A 22,220-nucleotide genomic window follows, 5' to 3' on the forward strand; every position below is an offset into this window, starting at 1 on the left:
ACATACAATGAAACAGCTGACATACCTGATCCTTGGAAATTTTCCCCACAGCAAAATATCTGGACTTCAGGTTGGAGAAGTAGAGTCCCGACACCGCTGAAGCAGGTGCCATTGCTAATGATTCCGTTAACCTAATGCCTAGAGAGAGCAACATGGCAGAATCAACGCGCAGACAAAACATAACAGACTTAGGATTACAGAAGAGCATATGAAAGCAGAGAGAAGAGCGCTGGAGCAAGGGCTGGGAGCTCTACAGGGCTGGCACTCAGAGACCACTGACAAGCAGTGGGACGAGAGTGGGAGGTGGACGATGTTACTGATGGGCCAGAGGTCATCGCCGGAGGATGGATGACAGATGCTGCCGCACCTTTAATAGGACACTGGGGCAGGAGAGGCACAGGTGGTGTGAGTAAGCTAAATCCCACCTGTCACAGGTCAGGAGGAAATAATTTCAACTGACAAATCAGAAAATGGTGATTTAGGAACATTACTCAATAACAGAAAGTACCAGAGTAAGTAGCTAAAAGTGAAAAAGGATGGGATAAGGGATGAGTTTATCAGAAGCTCTTCCCACTTTTTCTATTTTTCCATAAGGAGCCCCTGCCTCCTGGCACGCACCTGTGGCCTGCTCGATGTCTGCGAGCCTCCACATGGTGAGCTTCTCGGTGTGGTCGGGTTGGCTGGGGTAGCCGGGAGCGGGGCGGATGCCCTTATAGCGAAGCCTGCGCAGGTCTGCCACATCCAGCTGCTCGCCACCACAGTACGCCCACAGCTCTTTGCGAACCCGTTCGTGGAGCTCCTCTGCAAAGGCCTGGGGACCCAGAACAGCATGCTGAGGCGGAGGCGGAGGCGGAGGCGGGAGCTCACGGCGCCGGTGCGGACTCCACCCCACGTCACAGCAGTACAGGGCAGCCTCCCTCCCCAGAACCACAGCCAGGATGAATGTGGCAAAAGGGGACAGTCTGGATTCTCGATTCGTTTGTACTTTCATTAGCTACTCGGCCGCTATATTCTGGCCTCAACCTGGGCTCTGAATTAGCATTTTTGACGAGCTGTGGATTTCCAGGCCTTTTAACTTAAACCCTTCCCTGAAGTCAGCCCACAGCTACCCTGGCCAGAAAGAGCTGCTGGGACTCTGAGCTGCTGGTTCCTCCACTGCTGACTGCAGGGAGAGGAGAGGACCCCCCAGGCCCAGCCTACCCCACTGCAAGCAAAGGAAGATGAAGAGTCTACAGAAGAGGGCAACATTAGAAGAACGGGCTCTGAAACAGAAATCTGTTTTTAATTTTTCAGGTCCTCAGGAAAATGTCACATTGTAACAAGGAAAGGAAGACATCAGCCATCAGGCAAAGCGGTCAAAATTCTAAGGGCAATATCCAACTATGCACTGAAGGTTTTTCTTTGCCCAAAAGACAATGTATGAGAGCAACCTGGGGACAGGTGATTTAAAAATGTGTGCAATGTTAAAGCCACCCAACTCAAAGGAAAAATAAGACACTGGTTCTAGTGGCTGACCAGCTTTCCACCACGCACCACAGGACTTGTCACCTGGACTCTGTCCCCAACCCCATCAGTGCGCTGCCACCACCTCACCTCCGCCAGCCGGTCCCCCAGCGCCTTGACCATGATGCTGTTGTAGTCGTCACCGCTGTCCTCATAGGCCCTGCTCAACTCTTCCACCCCGAAGCAGGCAACAGCAAACAGGCCCAGGTAGTCGCGGACACCAGAATGCAGAGGGGCGACGAAGTCCGTGAGGCAGTAGTATGGATCTGTGCTGGCGGAGTCTTTCTCGGCCTACAGCACAGAGTGGAAAGCAAGCTGGTGTCTCCCCGTGAGTGTGACTCAAGGGTCTGCCTGTTGTGTTCCCTGTCACATCCCAGCACTTAGAAGAGTGCCTGACACACAGTGAGTACTCAGTAAATATTTGTTAAATAAGCAAACGAAATGAGATTTTAAAACATACATGACATCACACACAGTTGAGAAACCAGTCAACTCACTCATGCACACACTGACCACACATTTACTGGTTGCCCACAGGCTCTGTGCTAGGAACTGGAAGCTTAAGCAGTCACACAGAAAAAAACGTTTCTGCCCAAAAGTGCTTTCAGTTTGGATCAACATTAAGTCCGAGTTCTATGTCTGAAAGGTCCACTACACATATAGGTCTCCACTTTGCATCGATAGAAAACTGCTGGGGTCAATAGCACACGGGCTGTGCTGCCTGCCCCGGGCGGTGGACAGGAGACAGCTAAGGATGCCCCAGGGCCGGCCCCAAACCAAAGCAAGAATCCAGCAGGATCTGCTTCTGGATTCTCTCCACACAAGCCCAGGTACCCCTGTCCTTGCCCACTTTTCCCTCTCAGCTGATGACCGACTCCCTGCTACTAAGCTACAAATAAGGTCTTACACATATTACACAATCAATAAGTGTTTACTGAGAAAGTAAACAGCTTCTGACTAATATTTGTTGAGTGCTTACTCTACACCTGTTATTGATGCTTTACATGAACTACTAATTTAACCCTCTCAAAAACCTTGTGAAGTGAGTGATACCATCTGCTCCATTTTACAGACAAGAAATAAGAGGCACAGAGAGCTTGAGCCCCTAGCTCAAGGTCAGACAGTTTCAGGACCAGGAGCTGACACCAAAGTCAATGCTCTCATATACACAGCACTGCTTAGGACTGATTAATTAGTCAATAAGTGGCTAACCGAGAAGCTTCAGAGCTACTTTCCAGCCATGGAAGCGAATACAGCCTCATTGACACTGGGCAGAAAACCATTAGGTGGTTGCAGGCAAGGAGGTGTTTGATAACGGCACACAGAAATGTCACAGAGCTCAGGGACAGCCATGCACAGAGGAGCCACGTTCCACTCGCGCTCTGTCCATCTACTCTTCTTTGCTAGCAAAAGCTGGAGTGGGGTACAAAGCCTCCCTGCACCACGGCAGAGACAGGTCACAGAGCCCCTCGGTGAGCCACCGTCACTGTGAGCTACCGTCGCTGTGAGCTACTGGCAGCAGTGGCAGCGCTGCCCATCCACCCGTGGCCCTGCCCTGACGCCCACATCGGCCCTTCTCTTCATTACCCCACAAGCACCTTGGGCTCAGGCCTGTGACTGGTCATTCGGGATGAGGTGGAACTGACTCTATCGTTCACATGAAGCTCAGCCTCAAGTCCAAATGAAAAGCAGCGCACTCACCGCCAACGCCTGCCATACCTGCTGCCTCAGCCCATGAAAGGTGGCTATGGGCTCTGCCGCCTGCGCCACAGCACCCTCTGCGTACAGGTGGATGTCGTCCTGGACGCTCTGCGCTGGCCAGAATCCCACCACGCCCCTGGCCTGGAGTTTCTTTTGACTAATCAATGTGTTCAGCATATTTTGGGCATCATCATAGACCTTCTTGGCCTCTTCACCTATTAGAAAAATATAATAATCCACTTTCAGATGCCAATAGTGACCAGCAATGAAAGCTTCTTTATACAACCACTACCTGCCTCAGTCACCGTCCCCCTCACTGTCCTCCTCCAGTCTTTCCCAGTGTTTGCTGTCGGTACAGCTTCAGGTAGCAGCAGGGCTGAGTGCTCCTGCTAAGTGCAGCTCCCACAGTCTGCTTCCCTCCGCTCAAGCCACTTGCACTTTTCCACTTAATGCAAGGCGACCAGCCACAGCTGTGGCTCCCCAAGCAGGCCGTGGAGCAGGGGCGAGGCAAAGAAGCCCGCCTCCTCGCTCGCTGATGTCCTCATGCAAATACGACACCACTGACATCATAGTGACCTCTGGGGACGGGACAGGGTGACTGAAGTGTGGCCCCTCATCCTCTTAAGTGGCTTCAGCGCTGCACCTGGACGGCCTCATCACCTGCATAGGAGCCTGCCCAGGGCCCTCAATCGCTCATCTATGACGACTCGGGGCAGCAGGGAGAAGCCCCTGCCCACTGCTGCACTCCTGGCTACCCGAGAGCTGCCGAGTCTCAGCATCCCAACACGCACCCCGTACTTTTACCAGTCCACCCTCCACCCTGCTCCGATCTGGCCATTATCTGACCCCTGAATGGCTTCGCACTTTGGTCCTATGACTCTGGGAGCAGGTTTTGGGGTGAGACTAGAAGTGAGAAGTAGGGGTACAATTTACCAAATCCCCCACATCCCTAGTTTATCGCCCCAACCCCTGCCCCCTCCTCGCCCCAGTGCAGACACAATGGACTCTTTCTGGTTCCTCAAATAGGTGCACATGTCTGCGCCTTTTCACACCCCTCTCCTCTGTCTAGAATGTGCTTCCCTTCAACCCTACCTCATGTCCCCAGTCCCAGCCGCAGCAACTCCTGCTTGGTTTTCAAAAAGCAATTCGAACACCACCTCATCCAGGAGCCCTACGCTGACCTCCCAGTCTCAGCCCTGTCTCCTCTTCTTTGTGCACAGGAGCCTGGGCTGGACCGCAGCAGGAGCCTGGCATGTACTCTCTGCTGTCAGCTGTGCCAGCTAGTCAGGTACTAGGTGGCAGGGAGTCTATTGTCTTCTTTTGTTTATCCCTAGCGCCCAGGACAGAGCCCAGCATGTAACTGATGTCAATATTAATATCAATGAAATGCCAATTTCATTTGACATAGTAAGGTCCGACCTAGCCATTTAATAACTGTTAAAACACTGAGCAGGTAAACACCACGAAAGCAGCCATGGTCTGCATAAGCCAAACCCATGGCTCACCCCCATCCCCGCCTTCGGAGCCACAACCCTGCACCTTCACCACCAGAGGCAGGAAGGATGTACTTATTGAACTAACCTACTGTTTTGTCGTTAAATATCTTGGGAAAACCTCGATTCGGGTACTTGCCGCGGAGCTGCCAGACATCAAAGAAAGGCTTCCAGTCAATGTAGCCCACCAGCTTCTGCAGGTCATAGTCTTCAAAGACCCGGGTCCCAATAAACAGGGGCTTCACTACAGGAAAGAAGGACAGATGTCGGTGCTGATGCAGGGGCCAGGCCCAAGGCCCCTCATACTGGCACCATCTGACAGCCCCCTCCCGGCTCCTGACTGTGCGGCTGACTCCCATGCTCTGCCTCTCGCCTGCCACCGTGGGAGTGTTTTACAAAGAGGAGTAATTCTGCACCAAATTCTAAATAAAATTATTCTTCCCATGAAGCTGACTGACTACAGCCCCCATGGAAACTCTTCCCTCAACCCCTCCATCCCCACCCCCCGCCCAAGGGGAAAAAAAAGAGACTTGGGTTAACCTTCACTCATGCAGATGAAGATAGCACTAAAATAAGACCACTGCAGAAAGACATATTTATATACAGCATGCTACTTATATAAAGTTTAAAAACATGAAATGACAATCGATATTGCCTATTGATTCCACTGCAGAAAGACATATTTATATATAGTATGCTACTTATATAAAGTTTAAAAACATGAAATGACAATCGATATTGCCTACTGATTCATGTACATATAGTCCAAGTATAAAGAAATGCAAATTCAGTTTTGTGGAAATTTCTGCAAGGGAGAAAGGGACCCACAGGGACAGGGACTTCCTCTGCATATGTATTGTTTTGTTGGGTTTATTTTCAACAGGCGGTAGGCTATTTCCTAAGCTGGCTAGCAGGTATACACGGATGTTTAATATATTGTTCTCTATACCTCCTCGTGAGTCTAAAACATATCACGGTTTAAAAGACGGTGAAGACTTCAGAGACAGGTGGAGTGCTGGGCCTTCTGGGACACCGAGCGCAGCAATACTGCCCCCTGGGGGCCAGGCCAGAGTGTGAGGTACCTGTCCTGCTGCCGACTCCAGGCCCTCCAGTCTGTGCATGCACTGATCTTAACTTGGGATCAGAGGACCTGCAATTCTACCAATTCAGGAGCTCTGAGAACACAGAAGTCTTGAGAGTATTTGTGTCTCACGTGATGGTGAACGTTAGAGACAAGGGTGCAAAAAAAGAAAGTGTGAGCAGTTTCTTCATCCTGCTGGAAATCTCTACCTTTTCATGTTTGTTCACAGCAACTCTTTCCCATTTGTTCCTTGTCATGTTTGTGTTACACAGGACAATCCCTGCTTTGCAAATATGCTATTTTGTTGATTTGTTTGCTAACAAAGTCTGTATAGTCCCCTTAGTAGAGAAACTAAAAAGAAACTACAGACACGCTCTTGATTCAAGAGTCCTCTTGCCCTGTCAGGCAGGGAGAACGCACTGCTGCAGTCACTGAGGACCGCTGCTCCTGACCAAGCTTGCCCCCAGAGTTTAAGAGATGTTTGAGGTTTTACCACACAGAGCTTTGAGAGAAGATCCTCCCTTCTTCCTGTATCGACTTCCTGCAACTACCCTAAGACTGGCTGTCCTCAGAAATAGCTAACTGGGGAAGTAGGCCACTCAAGGTCGCTCAGCAAATAAAAGCCAGGAGCCAAGAGGCATGAGGCCCCTGGCTGCCTGGCTCCCGATCTGGCATTCATAACACCAAACCACACTGAACCCGGCAGGAATGAAATTAGAACCAAGCACACCTACATCTCCCATCTGACCCCCACATGTTGCCCAGCATGTATAGAACACAGAGGTCATGAGCAATGAAAGCTGCTTTGAGATATTGCTTTGGAAATATGGATGCAATTAACATAACCCCTGCTCACCCTGCCTCGGTTTTGCATGTGTCTCATGCCTCTCTGAGCCTGTCAAAACATCTTACACATTCTATTTCCTTGTGAACACCTACATGAGGCAAGAAAGGTGGCTAGAAATAAAAAAAAGAAAGAAACCAAAAGAAATAAAGAGAGGGAAGCATCCAGAGAGGATGAGAGAGAGAACAAGAGACGGGCTATCCAGCTCTGCTTCCGTGTTTTAAAGATCTGTGACATGCGAAGGCATTTTCCACTTCAGACATTCCCCATCTGCCCATGGGCCTCTGCCTGAGACCCAGGCCACATTGGTGACAGTGCCACCCAGGAGGGTGTCCTCAGAACTTCAAGCCAAGGGAGGCCTGTTCAAGCACAGCACGGAGGAAAGAGTGTGGGTTTAGAAGACAGACCAGAGATGGAATCCTAGGAACCTTTTTTGTTATTACCCCAAACTCAGTTTCTTCAAATTAAAGTGCAGGTAATACCCATGTTTGTCACAGGCTTGTCTGAAGGACTCAGCAAGCTGCTCTGGGCCTGTCTCAGAACAGAGTCTGGCACACAACGGGCTCTCCATAAATGGTACCTATTTACTCTCTTCTCAACCATAAGGGTCACTCATCGTCACGATTAGACACAATCGAGAGTTTCTAGCTGCGTTTGATTTTGTAGCCAAATAAATGCAAACATGTTCTCAGTACACTGTCGGTTATCGCACCCGTCTTTCGTCAACAGCCAAACAGACCTGGGGGAGGCTCAGACAGCCAATCAATATGGAAACCATTTTTTCTGGCTTGACTTAAGGGTAAGTATCTCCTCTCCTGTTAAAGAAACAAAGAAAAGTTATTTAGTCAGAGATTCCTAGCTTTTCTACTGCCACTATGAAAACATGTCCAAGAAAGCAAGTACCTGTTCACAAGAAAACAAATGCTTTTATTAATGAAAATTCTTATCCTAAGAAGCTCTTCCTTCTACCCAGCATGGCTTTGCATTCACACCAGAACTACTGTTAGTTGAATACAAGGCTGACTCTGCAGCCTGAACCCAGAGGTGAGGGAGAGGTCTCCCACCTGTACTCTTAGAACACCTGAGGCCAGGTGTTAGCTGGCCTGCCATCTCCACCTTGAGGACCAGAGATGGAACTAAAAAACTGTCAACTGTGGGCAAACCTAAGGAGAGAGAAAAAAGTCAACCACGATGTCTTGTGCCAGCCAGTACTTCAGAAACAAAATAGCATGTTTTCTTCATGCTGTTTATCTCATTTCACTTGGCCAGGAAACTCCCAAAATGCCCCCCTCCACCAAAAGCCCAGAAAGCAGATAACCAGGAAAAAGTATCCCAGTGACTTATAAAGAGTTGTTATGCCTATTCACGATGGATCACCTAAAGCTCGTCTAGAGGGACAGTTTCCCAAACATCGCTTCTGTAGTCAGTGCTGGGCAATCAGGGAGACAGGCCTGGAACTGTCCTGTCTAATGTCTCCATTTCCTCCCCTTGTTTCCTTAAGAGCAGGGATCTGTGGGAGTCACTTCAGTACAGTTTCAGCTCCTGATTCCCTGATGGCTATGAGCTCATGTTCTATTCATTCTCATAGCTCTGGTATCTAGCACAGCAGCTGACACCCACTGGGTACCCAATACATGTTTGGCTGAAAAATAATATTCATTTTAATATAACTAAAAAGTATTGGGAACTCAGACATTGAAAAACTCCAATTTGAACAAGAAAATAGGACTCTTGTAAAATGATCCTAAGTCTTTGCCTTCCTCAAAACAGTAAAAACATAAAAAGTCACATTAAAAACTGCAGGGTAATCTTATTGCCCACAGACTTGTTTTTGTCATTTACCTTGAGAGACTCATAATGGTCCTGTCTAATATCTTCATATTCTTCCATGATTTCCTCAAAATATTCGTCCTTTAGATTTTCATCTAATAGCTGAGAACACTGAAAATTCAAGATACAGTTTGGTAACCATAGAGCAGCAAAAGATAAAAGCTGTGCAGTAACGGTCAGCTCTGGAGACACTGCCTTCAGGAAAAGCCTTCCCCGATTCCTTTTCTCTCCCTTCACCCACATGCTCATTCCAGCCTGTGTGCAGCAGAGGCTTACCTCAGTGGGCTGGTACGTTCAAAAGCTGTTCAGGTCAAAGAAAAGACTGGGAGATAAATAAGCTCCAAGCCCTCAGTATATCCTGCCTGATAAGAATGTCATCGTCATCTCATTGCATACCTGGAACCTTGGGCCACCCAGACAGCATGTGCTAACAATCTGACGTTGGCTCCCGCTTTACTTGTCTGACTTTTGGAGGGGCTGAAGACTGAGCAACTAAGGCCAGACACATGGGTATTCAGGCCTATATGATGGACCCCCAATAAAAGCCCAGGACACTGAGGCTTAGGTGAGCTTCCTGGCTGGCACTGTTCTGTAGGTGCTACCACACTTCATTAGTGGAAGAATCAAGCACTATCCCTGTGCCTCCACAAGGAGATGACACCTAGAAGCTTGTGCTTGGTCTCTCCTGGATTCCATCCTACGTGCCTTTTGCCTTTGCTGATTTTAATGCGTCCTTTCACAGCAATACACCGTGATTGTGAGCAGAGCAGTATTTCTGAGTTCTGTGAGTCCTTCTAGTGAGTCAGTGCACCTGAGGGTGGTCTTGGGTACCCTGACACACTGGTTTAGGTACCCAGTGTTCAGTGTTTCAAAGATACTGCTCATCTCTCTATCTCTGGAGTTAACCACAGGCTTTTAGTGTCTGTTTATGTATCCACCTGCCTTACTAGAGGACAAGCCCTCTGAATGCTGAGATCACACATTAACCATTTTTTGCCCCTGATGCCTAACTCAGGGCCTGGCATGAACAAGGTACATCTTCACTAAATATTTGCTGAAGGAATGAGGCTAATCTTCACAGTCAACCATGAGCTTCTGTTAAAATGTGAAGGAAACCAATAATCTGAGAAAATGTGATGCTACTCATTAAATTATAAAACTAAGATCAGCTAAATATTATTTGTGACTATGATTATCAAGCTGATAGAAGAACAGCTACCATCAAAGAAAGGAGAAATAGCTGCTATAGCATCAGTTCAAAACCACATCACTGCCCCATCCCCGCATTCTCCAGTGGGATTTTCTAACACACAGAAAGACAGGGACATCCAATATCTTCATCTTAAATTGAGGAAGTTAGGCTGGTGCCTACCAGCTTTCTAAGTATCTCTAATAACAATCCAATCACCTATGAGTTAGTACAAAACCAAATCTTTTTACTAAGGAATATAATCAGAAAAGGCCGTTGTGGCAGGGCTAAAAGTAGGCTCCCAAATGGTGCTGGCATCACAGAGTACTTCCCAGGTTTACTTAAGCTAACCTCAGTGGAGTCCTCATTCGGGAAACCTATTAGAGCTAAATGAAAATAGGAAGGGAGTGCTTACTCCTGAACTCCCCACAGTGAATGTAACCAATGCTGCATTCTGCTAGATTACACACTTTGAGAAAGTACAACCCCACATCCTTAACATCCAGAGAATTTACAAACCCTGACCCACGTACTGCTGGGTGAATAGAACACACCCCCACAGGTTGCCAGCACTGTCCACACCCCCATACAGTCCCCTGTTCCCAGAGCCAGAACAGACCCTGTCCCACCCAGTCTGACTTGCTTGATGAAACGAGCTCACGGCCAATGGGCTAACCTAAGTGATCAAAAAGGCAAAATCTCTCATGGGTGTCTTCACACCAACCACTGAGAAATATCACTATTTTCCTTCATTTATTTATTTTTTTTATTTTTCATGGCAGTAGCCACACAATGAAAAAAAATAAATTGGAAAAGTATTTTATAATTTAAAAAGAATTAAATATCAGCACCTTGTTTATCATAAAAGAAGAAAGGAAAGAAAGCAAGGAAAATCCTCAAGTCTAAATCTGTATCCATTAAGTACTTGCTACATCTTTCTAGAATATTTCAAATGCAAGAGACAGGTGCTAAAGCATGATCTTGTTTCATGCTCATTTCAGTTAGATCAAAAGACCCAGAACAAACAATCAGCATAAACAAATTATACCCACTGGCTCCTGAAAACTGTCACTACCAGTTAACCAAGTTATTCATCATCTGACTTTCGTTTGCGTAATTTCAAAAAGTGGCATTTCTTCGTAAATGAGAAGAGCTATCCACTGCCGGCTGCCTGGCTGCACCACACTGTACAGAGCACCAGCCCCCACTCTCTGCCTGGCTGCCACCTGGGTCCACACAGCTCTAACTCCTCCAGCAGTAAAGCAGCCTGTCCTCCAAAAACATGGCATCAAGGGACTGAGGCTTTCCCCCACCTGCAGAGGACACATTAGCACTGTGCACTTAAGTAGGCTCAACACCTGGTCTCCAAACGGAAAACATTCAGGGTCATTCTTCAGCGTTTAAAAACAGCAACAAGCACTAAAAAGAGGTCCCACTGGCCATGCAGCCATGGACCTGATATAAGTTGCCACAAAGCACTATCCGAAAATAAAATACAAAAATTGTTCTAAAATTGAGTTGCAGAAATATAGTTTATTTGCACATTAGTCTATCTCAATGGCAAACAAAAAACTGCAATTTTATAATCCCAGCCTGATTTAATTTTATCCTTTTTAATAAAAGAGAATCGTTATATACTAATGGAAACAAGTTTAATTTAACATAAAGGCCACCTACATTCAAATCCTACACTTGCCACTTGATGGATGTGTAGCCTCAGGAGAGTTACTGACCTCTTTATTCCTGTTTCCTGATCTCTAAAATGGGGATAATAAAAGTATCTACCTCATAAGGTTATTCTGAGGATTAAATACAATAATCCATGTCAAACACTTAGCTCAGCACCTGGCACACCATAAACGTTCAATAATGTTAGCAATTACTGTATAACTCTCATGTAAATAAATTCACAGATCTGAAAGAATTCCTTTGGAAAATGGCTCAGGAAATGTTGTTACCCTAGTCCAGGCTGCACAATGTCACTGGAAGTCTCCCAGATCACCAGGCCCCCTCAGTAACTTTCTTTGCCTACAAAATGTGAAGACTGGACTGGATCTGTAGTTTTCTTTTTCTTTTGTTATTTTTAATTTTTTAATTGACAGATAATAATGGTATATACTTATGGGGTACAAAGTGATGTTTCAATACATGTATACATTGTGGAATGATCTGATCAGAGTAATCACCACATCTACCTCCTCAAATATTTACCATTTCTTTGTGGTGAGAACATTTATAGTCCTCTTTTTAACTATTGTGAGATACACAGTATTCCCTACAGTCACCCCATCGTGCAACAGCACACCAGAACTTGCTCCTCCTGTCCAGCTGTAACTTTGCACGCACCGACCAGCATCTCCCTTCCCACCTCTACTCCCACCCCCAGCCTCTAGTCACCACACTTCTCACTCTCTACTTCCATGCCTGTGACCTTTTTAGATTCCGCATGAGTGAGAGCATACGGTATTTGTCTCTCTGTGCCTGGCTTATTTCACTTAACATAATGTCCTCTACACTAATCCATGTTGCAAATGACAGAATTTCCTGGTTTTTTTTAAGGCTGAATACTATTCCGTTGTTATATATACTACTTTTTAAAACTCCATTCATTGTGGTTTCCAAACTGTGCTCTTTCCACGAATACTAGGAGTGGGATGAAGGATGGAAGAGGCTGCTTGACTCTTCTCTGTACCACGCTGTTTCCAGGTAAGATGTCACTTACAGACAAGGGTTCTGCAGTTAACCCAGCTTGGAAACCACTGGACCACAGGGTCTCTCTGATGCCCCCCAGCTGTTATATCCTATTATTCAGCAAAAACAATGAAACCTATAACAGGATAGGATATTAGGCTTCCCTGAAGAAGAAAAACAGGGAAAGACACTTGGGCAAGTTATTTATTATGTTTACTGAGAAACAGAATCTATTATTCTGGGTTTTGAATATCTAGTGAGTGTTTTTCTGTCTTTGGGTAGAGTTAACTGGCCCATCTCAAGCAAAGTGTTTTTCTATCAGGAAAAAAGCAGTTTTTAATCCTACATTCCTTTGAACTCTGGCAGACATCAAGTAAGTGTCCATTCACATTTGTAAATGGCTGGGTTGGTGTCCAGGTCAGAGCTATCTTGGTGCCTCTCTCTGCCAGCTGCTCGGTTCTGTCATGGCCTTTGAAAGGACAGGACATGCTCACCTGGACCTCCTTCCAGCAAGGCAGACACAGCAGCTGCAGCACCCCATAAGCCTTTATAGGTTATGGGGTGCTCTTTTATATTTCTTTAGTAGAAATGAACAAAAATAAATAGATCTTGAGTGGTGCCCTTAACTCTCCACGCTCTCTCTGTTCTCTCTTTACAACACAGCTGAAATAAAATGTAAGCCCACACTTACCACCACCACACTCTTGGATGCATCCAGGACATGGATTACAGGCGCACTGTATCTTGGAGCTATTTTAACTGCCGTGTGGGTTCTGAAAAGAGGGGTCAGGAAGAAAAACATATCCATCAGAGCCTACAGTCCCTACCCAACTCTGTTCAGAGCCATCAGAGATGACGTGCTTCCATGGTGCTTTCCAGGGAAAGATTTCAGAGTTCTTCCTTACGAATACTGAACTTCACATAACCCTTGTAAAATAAGAATGACTTTTTCCCCACTCTAAGATGTGGAAACCAAGGTGAAATGAACTGATAGGCCCAGGCTGTGAGGAAGTCTGAGACAAAGCAAAAAAGACCTTGTCCTCTGCTCTCTGCCAAGCTGGTGCTCATGAGCAGCCTGTCTGAACAGAGGAAGGAAACCAGTCCAGTCAACCGCACTTAGCTGTCATCAAGGTCAAACTGAGTTCCTTCCTCCAGATGAGCTGGGATACCAGCCAGGGCCTCCGAGGAAGCAGGAGCCAGGTAGACGACACAGGACATGGCTGTCTAGCTGTGACTCCCCTATTCGTGAGAGACACCAACACTCCTCAGCCTCAATCCCACCTGTACTTGTAGTAAAGAACCCTGGACTCAAAATTCAACATAGAGAGTCAAAAGCAACAGAAATATTTTATACTGAGATTGGCTCGGACGCAAATCACTATTGCCAAACTTGAAAATGACAGTTCTAGGACGAAATACCCTTTAATCCTCAAAATTACCTAATTAACTAAAGTGCAAAACAAATTGCCCTCTGATTACTGGATGTTTATGGTGATAGCATGGGCTGTCTGCTATAAACACCCAGTATATATCCACTATTCCACGACAGAACATAACAAATTAAAGTGAGAAGTGACATTGTACATGCCTCCCTTACTGCAGCTCACCCAGGGCCTGAAGACAGAGAGCGGCGTGGACCGGCCACAATGTGGATCAGACGGGCAGCCAGCAGCAGCGCCGGCGAGTCAGGCAGCACTCCCCACCTCCCTGCCCCACATCGGGTGCCTTCATATTCCTTCCCCTCAACTGAAGTGCACTTTTGTTTGCAATGCTATTTCAGGAGGATGTGTCATTATATGAGAAGAAAACAAAGCAGCAGAGCACTGTGTTCAATGCAACTCCATTTTTAAAAACAAACGCCACCACCCTCCGCCTGCCCCAACCACCAATCTGATATCTAAGCTTGTATATATAGGATTTAGAAAAAACACAGGGTTACACATCAAAGTGTCGACACTGGTTATACAGGGGCAGGGTGGGACTGAAGGTGAGAAGGGACTCGATTTTGCTTTACATGCCCCTGAATTGTTTGATGTTCTAGTGAGTGTGCGTTACTGAGGTAACTTTTAAAAACCAAGAGAATATTAAATGGGTAAAATATGTGTGAGTGTGTTTTTAATAGGCTTCTTGGGGAAGGCTCTAAAAACTCATCCATAACGAGGCAGACGAGACCAATGACACTTCATCCATGTCCTCTTTCCAAGAGGAGCTGCATTTGTAAACACGAAGCAAGGACTAAAGCTTCAAGCCACATGAACTGAACTGTAAGATGGACATTCCAGCAAGTGACATCTTTTGGACAGGGAGGCTGGGGTACAGGGCAACAGGGAGCCAGGCCACGGCCCTGCAGCAGCCAAATGAACTCCACTGTCTCCTGACCTGTTTTGTGCCTAGTGTGTGATCAGGAACCAAAGATTTGAAGATATCTTGGGTACTCTGTGAGGGGGAGGACTTTTAAACAGGAGGAAAAGTTATAAAGAAGAAGCTGCCCCCAGTTTCGAAACAACACAGCTCAGACTAAGCTTGCGGGCTCTTCTTCAGGTGGTCAGCTCCTTGAGCACATGAATATTCCTCAATATACATTCTGCATGAAATACATATTCTGCAAGGAAGCATTATTTTAAGTCTGATGACACGTAGATGACCTTTCTCTTAAAGAGAACCAGTATAATTTAAAATTTCAAAATCAACACAATATTTATTAAGCGTTTGAGGGTTCTCAGTCAATTCTGACCAGTTCTCTCTTTGATGATCTTTAGGACTAGGGCACTGAGAAGAAATTAATGAATTACACTATTAAAAAAATAAACAAAAGCAATGTGCTAATTTTCACCATAAAAACTGACATAAAAAGCGAGGTGATCAGAGGCAGGAAATTTGAGCTTCCTCTGCCACTGAGGGGGCTTCTGGTTTCCTTGTAAAAGAATTTGACATTGACTCCACTTTCTTTCTTCTAAGCTTCCATTTATGCAAACTTCTCCAGCTGAAAGACTTCTTTCCAAAGTCTGAAAAGATGCAAAACATCGAAGTGTCTCCTCCTCTCCCTACATACTAAGAGTAAAGAGCTAGATGCTGAGGCTGAATCTCAAATAGTCTCTGCTAAGTCACTCATAGACAGTTAGGATTTGTCACCTTCATACTTGCCAATGGGGCATGATGGTGCTAACCTCAGAAGATCTTTTTAAATTCTTTGAATGAGAATAGGTTCTAAGCATTTATTTCATATCATACCCTGTTACAGAATTAATTTCAGGTCTTTTGCATAAGTGTAGCATGACTAATGCTTAAAATTTCACAAGAAAAATGAGAGAAAGGGAAAATAAAGATGGAAAAATTAAGATGGAATCAGAAGCAAGATTAGCACATAAAATTCATTCCATAAAATCCAATAACAGGCCTAAACTCTAAGCTTCCCTGTGGTCAATGCAAAGAAGAAAATAAAATCACTTTTGTAATTCAGTATCTTACATTTTAGCAATTAAAAAAAAAAACAAAAACAGAATACTGGATGTCCGTGCTGGCCAGCCGCCACAAAAAAAAAAAAAAAAAAAAAAAAAACACCCAGAAAATTAACTCTACCTTTGAGCAATATAACTTCTTGTTGAATTCTCCAAGTTATACAAAATATAACTAAAAAAGACATTTTGCAGCTAATTGGCTGTAAATCAGCTCAAAAATGAAAGCTTACTGCCATAACTTGAGAGGTTTTTCAGCTAACAGAGCCACATTTCCACTAAAGTCATTTCTAGTTTCTAGCTGTGATACCAAGACCATATACATTACAAATAGAATATTGTTTTCTCTTCTCTTATGAGCTACAGGTTAAAAAGGGACACTCTAAGCATATCTCCACCCATATTTGACAGCAAATCTGTATAAACCTGTCAACCTCTCCAAGGATGTATCCACTACACAGCCTTAACCCTCATTTCTAGTGTCTTGGGAGTTCGGTTCTAACTCTGTCCATACTACTGCAGGCCACCGATGTCTGGAAAAGCCATGAACCTATATCCCCTGAGAGATCTGTTCACATAAAAACTTGGAAGACTTGTGCTATCATCTGTTCAAATACAGTTAGCAAAGGAAAGAAGTGGGCCACTGCTGAGCCTTGCACAAGTCCATAAGAGATAATCATAAGGGCTCGAAGAAGGGCTTCTGAGACAGTCAACTCCCGAGTGCTTTCTAGCAAAGCTGGCTCTCCTAGGAGTACATGGTTTTCTTATTTGGATGAAAAAGGCATTAACCAGAAATAAATTGATAAATCAGACTTCATAAAAATCAAGAACTTTTGTTATCCAAAGACACCACTAAGACAGCCAAGGGGAAGCGAGATTGGAAGTATCTATTTGCAATATACATTCCTGATAAAGGGCCTTATCCAATATAAACTAAAGAATGTGTACAAATCAACAAGAATAGGCAGAATACCCAATTTTGAAGAAAGATCTAAAAAGCCTATCTAAAAGGTCAGTATACAAATGAAAAGATGCTCAGGCATCATTAAACAGCAGAGAAATGCAAACGAAAACCGTATCAAGATATTATCACATATCTACTAGAATGGATAAAATTAAAAAGATGTGGAGTTACTTTGGAAGTCTCAGTTGCTGGCGAAAGTATAAACTGCTACAACCACTTTGGAAAACTACCTGGCAAGAGCTAATGAAGATGATCACAGGCATATCCCATGATCCAGCAATTCTGCTTCTGAGCAGAAATACGCACACACAGGCAGGCAAAAATGTTCACAGCAGCATTGTTTGCAATAGCCCCAAACTGGAAAAACCCAAATGTCCACTATGGTAGCAAGGGATACATAAGTCATTCACAGTACGTAATACAATGGAATACTATCTTGAAATGAAAAGAAAACCCTCCCCCGAAAAAACCCCAAAACCAAAGAATAAAGTATTGTAACAACAAGGTCAAGCCTCATAGACACGATGTTGAGCAAAAGCAGCCAGACACAGAATGCACACAGTATGACTCCTTTCACACGAAGCTGACATGCAGGCAGAACTAACCTATGGTGATGGAAGATACAACTGGCTACTTTTGTTGGAAAGGACAACTGGGTGGAGAACCCAGTGAGGTTCCTAGAGTGCCATTAATGTTCTATTTCTTGATTTGGGAGTGATTACATGGGTGAATTCATTCTAGCTCCACGGGCTTCCTGTCTCTAAACTATTCCAAGGTTGGAGTTCCTTCAAGGGAACTGGTAATTACTCAATCAGACACCCACTTCAAGACAGAGAGTGAGAAAAAGTTCAAGCAGTCTTTGTACCAAAAACCACAGCTTCTCCACTCGGTTTGATCTCGAGAGAGGTAAGAGTTCGTCTGAATTCTCAGGAGCTGAATGGGAGGTGAGAAGATGAAGGAAAAGATCATCAAAAGTGAAAGGAATCCAAAGCAAAGTCAAGGGGTAGGGGACCACAGAGCAGCTTCCTACAGTGTGCAGTCCAAAAGTTTTCTGGTTCTTGCCCAGATGAAAACCAGAAAGTTCACGTGTTTATGTAATAAGGAGCCAATGCACTGAGCATAAGGGGGAAAAAACATAACAAAACAGGCTTTATCACTGTTTAAAACACTGGCATTTAAGAGAATTTAAAGTGAGCACAGAGCTCATCAGTATAACTTACCTTGAAGTGGTTGCTCCTCCAATTAACAATGGAATTTTTATAGCTAACCTCTCCATTTCCTTGGCAACAAAAATCATTTCATCCAGGGAAGGAGTGATGAGTCCTGACAGGCCAATTATGTCTATTTTTTCAAAAAAGAAAAAAAGGACAACAAGGAGGATGCGAGAAAAAGTGGAAAAGTATAAAGACCCCAAGACCTAACACAAATGTCCAATTTCTAATTCTAAGATATTTTCCATCTGGGGGATTTCAATTTGCTTTTGGTGGTGAGTAACATGTACAACTTAAAGTTACAATAACATGCTTGCCAGTTTTAGGAAGCCATGCTTCAGCTCATGATTTCTCAGAATTAAACATGTCACAGAAACAAAAATGACTACACACAGGAGGAAAAAATCTAACACAAGTGTTCTCCTACAAGAAGCCCGTCCCCATTCCCTCTCTCAACCCCCATTACAAAATGGCAACAACAGCAACCCCATGCAGGAGCTGGCCCCTGACTGTCTGAATGTCCCACAGGTCCCACATGGGCCGGGGCATCACTCTTCAGGGACAGACAGACAGACACTTGGGAAATGACATGTAGTGAGACGCCCCAAGTACAGTTGCACAGTACCTGCTTTGTGATCAAGGGCAGCTTTCAGTATCTTATCGCAGGGAGTCATGACTCCTAGATCAATAACTCTGAGGCACAGAAATGAGATGTGAGAAAACTGATGAGAACCCATTAGAGACAAAGCTGAAATGAACATTTCTATTGCAGCCGTTAAATACTGCTCTAACGTAACTGGAATCACACTGAAATGCTAACTAAACATTGACAATCACCACTACAACTACCTTTATTATTAGGAACTTACTATATGCCAGGCACTACGCCAAGTTTTAAGCAGCTTTACTGAGATATAATTCACATACCATATGATTTACCCATTTAAAGTATACAATTCAATGGTTTCTGGTATGGTTTATTCAACTACGGTAAAATATAAATAACATAATTTTCCATTGTAACTATTCTTAAGTATGCGATTCATTAATTAGTTACAAGGTTGTGTGGCCATCACCACTACTTATTTCAAAAACTATTTAATAGCCCCAGACAGAAACACTGTAACCATTAAAGCAGTAGCTCCCCCTCCCCCCTTGCTTCCCTCCCACTCTTCCCTCCCCCCAGCCCCTGGTAACCTCTACTCTACTGTCTGTCTCAATGAATTTGCCTCATCTAGACATTTCATATAAGTAGAATCATACAGTATTTGTCCTTTTGTGTCTTTCATTCTTTTTTAAGGCTGAATAATACTCCATCGTATGGACATACCACATTTTGTTTACCCATTTATCTGCTGATACTCACTTGGATTGCTTCCACTATACTATGCTCTACACATAAACAATCTCATTAACCTGCATAGCAACTCAATGATGAAAATGCTACTGTGGGCCCCATTTTATGAGGAAGGGTCCAGAGAAGTTAAGCAACTTGTTCAGTCACACAACTAATTAGCAGCAGAGTTGGAATGTGAATCAGGATCTGACACCAAAACCCATTCTCTTATCCATTCAGGCCAATAAAAAATGACAGGAAAGTTCTGCAGCAAACATCTGTTGAATGTGGAAGCTCATGGGGTAGGTAAGTTCCTACACATGAAAAGCCAATGACCGGGAAATCTGGTAACTTAAGTCAAGGAAGGGAGAGGCAGAATGACTCAGAGAGCAGGTCTCAGAGAGAGATGGGTGAGACTTGAAGGAAAAGCTGACTGTGGGTGGCACACACCAGAGGCAAGGCAGCAGGAACTAGAGTAGAGAAAGCCTGGAGCACACCCTGAGAGGATGGAATCAGCCAGAGGAATTTCAATTCACAGGGGATAGAGCTTCCTGGAGCTCCAAAGCAGCAGGAATGGTCTGCCCAGGAAAATGTTCTGTGCACTGTTCTATTCTGATTTAGAGAGTACCTGCAATATCAATAATTTTTACAATTTAATTTTATCACGAGTATTTGTTAAAAGATGTTTAAAAAATTATAGTATGCCTTTTCACTTATTTCATTATGCTAACAATTCTTAAAATTAAATAGGCAAAAATGTCTAAATTTAAAAAAAGAATGCTTAAGGACTACTACATGACATAATATCAGCAGGTAATAGTAAGTGCTGGACACCCGGGCAGGAAGGAGACTTGCTTCTCACTATTTGTCCATAAAAGAGGCTCTTGGATTTTTAGCTTGTTCCCATATTACTTTTCTTTTTAATTAAAAAAAAAAGCCTTTAAAAATATAAACTAGCACATATAGAATCTTCAGTACAAAGCAAGACAATTTCAAATCAATGATAACTGTATTCAGCTTTGTTGGCATTAACCTGGTAGCAAACAAATGCTGGAGGTGTTAATGACGTACAACCTCTGCAGGTGATAAGAGGAGTGAGACGGTACCACATACTTTTTTTTCTAAAAAAAAAAAACTGAAGAAAGTCTAATAACTGGATCTTTTGTAAAACAATGGCTAAGTATAGACTGTTGCATATGAAACTGCAAAATAGCACACTGCTTTCAAATCAAGACAAAAAAGCACACATTTCAAAGCTGCTTTTTTCAACATTATATGTGTTTTTTAAAATTCAATTAAAAATCATCAGTATGATGGCAGAGTAGCTTGCTCTCACTGCCGCTTCCTGTTTCCAGCAGTGTTTCTTGCAGGATTGTCTTCCATGCATGCTTGCCGTGTTTGAGGAACAGCAGGAAGACCAAGCAGCTGAACCGAAACAGGAATGAGCAAGTTGCAGGATAAGCTCACAGAAGGAGAACGCCAGAGCCTGTAGGCTGCGTGTCGGAAGCACCCGAGGAGCTTTCTTCAAAAACAAACTGAAGTTTGGACTCCATTTCCCAGAGATTGTGATTTAACTGGCCGGGTTGGGGTCCTGGCAGCCCCCAGGTTACAGCCACTGGTGGGGAGCCTTGCACACCACCGCAAGGGCTCTGGGTTTTACTGAGTGACGAGGAAAGTCACTGGAGGGTTTGAACAGTAGAATAAGAAATCTGACAGGTTTAACGGATTTACTCTGGACTGGAGGAAGTCCAGGGTAGAAGCAGAGAGACTGGTTAGGCTGCTCCAAAAATCCAGACAACCAAGACACCAATTCAACCCAGAGGGGAAGCAGTGTAGAAAGTGAGAAGTGGTCAATCCTGAAAACGCTGTGAAGGTAGAACAGATGGATTGTATGTGAGGTATGAGAAAAAGAGAGGAGTCAAGATGATTCAGCGGTTCTGGTTGGAGCAGCAAGAAAAACAGCTGCCACTTATGGAAACAGAGGAGAGTCAGGGAGGTGTCCATGAATGATGGCAATCAGTTCAGTTTTTAAAATATAAGTTTGAGATTTCTTTAGATATCCAAATGGAGCACTCAGGTGGTCAACTGGAAATGGAAGTCTGGAGTCTGGGGGAGAGATCCACACTGGAGATAAAATAGCTGGGACTTGTCAGAACATTAGATGGTATTAAAGTCGTGAGACTGGATAAGATGACTTAAGCCTGTCCCAGGCCCTGTTCCTGTAGTTGTGCTTCTGTGCCAGCAGCACCAGCACTACCTGAGAACTCACCAGAAATGGGGAACCTCAAGTACGGACTGACCTTAATCACAATCTGACCCTTAACAAGATCCCCAGGTGACGAGAAGGCGCACTCAAGTTTGAGAAGCACTAACCTAGGGAGTGAGGACAGACAAGGAAGAGGCCCACAGGCTGAGCCCTGGAGCACTCCCGTGTTTAGGGATTGCTCAAGGAAGGAGAAATGAGCAGAAAAGAGCAACAATCCCGGCCAGCGATGCAAGAGGACTGAGAACAGTCAGCTGGAGCCTGGGAAGAAGTTTAGTTTCCAACGTAGCCTGCTTTCAAGGAAGTCTCGCTGGAGAGAGGGTCAAATGCACCACTGACTAGAGAAGCACTTCCCAGCTTTTACACTCTTAGACAATAATATTCACGGTACTAGGATACACACAGAGGGTTGCTCACCACCAGTCTAGGACTGAGGCTGCCCCGGCTCCACCCTTGAGAAGGAAAGGAGCTGAGTTTTTGGCACAGCTGAGTTGAGAAACTGTGGGCAAGCTCTGAGTGAGGGCGCAGTGTGACAGGGCTATGACGGAGGCACTTACAGTGTGCTATGGGAGGCCATCCAAACCGGATGACAATTAGAGGCATCCCGGGGGGTGTCTGAGTTAAATTTTGAAAAAATAAAGTGGGTATCTGCTAGATGA

At 44.7% G+C, this 22,220-nt stretch overlaps 1 protein-coding gene across 4 annotated transcripts in view; it reads right to left on the minus strand.

Moving 5' to 3' along the window:
• Positions 1–22,220, minus strand: part of MTR (5-methyltetrahydrofolate-homocysteine methyltransferase) — a 95,880-nt gene that overhangs the window by 3,608 nt on the left and 70,052 nt on the right. For all 4 annotated transcript variants that reach the window (XM_063082704.1, XM_063082706.1, XM_063082705.1 and 1 more), the window contains 10 exons: positions 18,588–18,655; positions 17,972–18,092; positions 13,024–13,105; positions 8,465–8,563; positions 7,362–7,437; positions 4,786–4,941; positions 3,223–3,419; positions 1,594–1,794; positions 619–811; positions 26–138 (listed from right to left, as the gene is read on the minus strand). In XM_063082704.1, the coding sequence (XP_062938774.1) occupies positions 26–138; positions 619–811; positions 1,594–1,794; positions 3,223–3,419; positions 4,786–4,941; positions 7,362–7,437; positions 8,465–8,563; positions 13,024–13,105; positions 17,972–18,092; positions 18,588–18,655 (1,306 nt within the window). The remainder of the gene's footprint in view (positions 1–25; positions 139–618; positions 812–1,593; positions 1,795–3,222; positions 3,420–4,785; positions 4,942–7,361; positions 7,438–8,464; positions 8,564–13,023; positions 13,106–17,971; positions 18,093–18,587; positions 18,656–22,220) is intronic.

The sequence above is a fragment of the Cynocephalus volans genome, chromosome 18 (assembly GCF_027409185.1).
Source record: "Cynocephalus volans isolate mCynVol1 chromosome 18, mCynVol1.pri, whole genome shotgun sequence".
Lineage (NCBI taxonomy): Eukaryota > Metazoa > Chordata > Mammalia > Dermoptera > Cynocephalidae > Cynocephalus > Cynocephalus volans.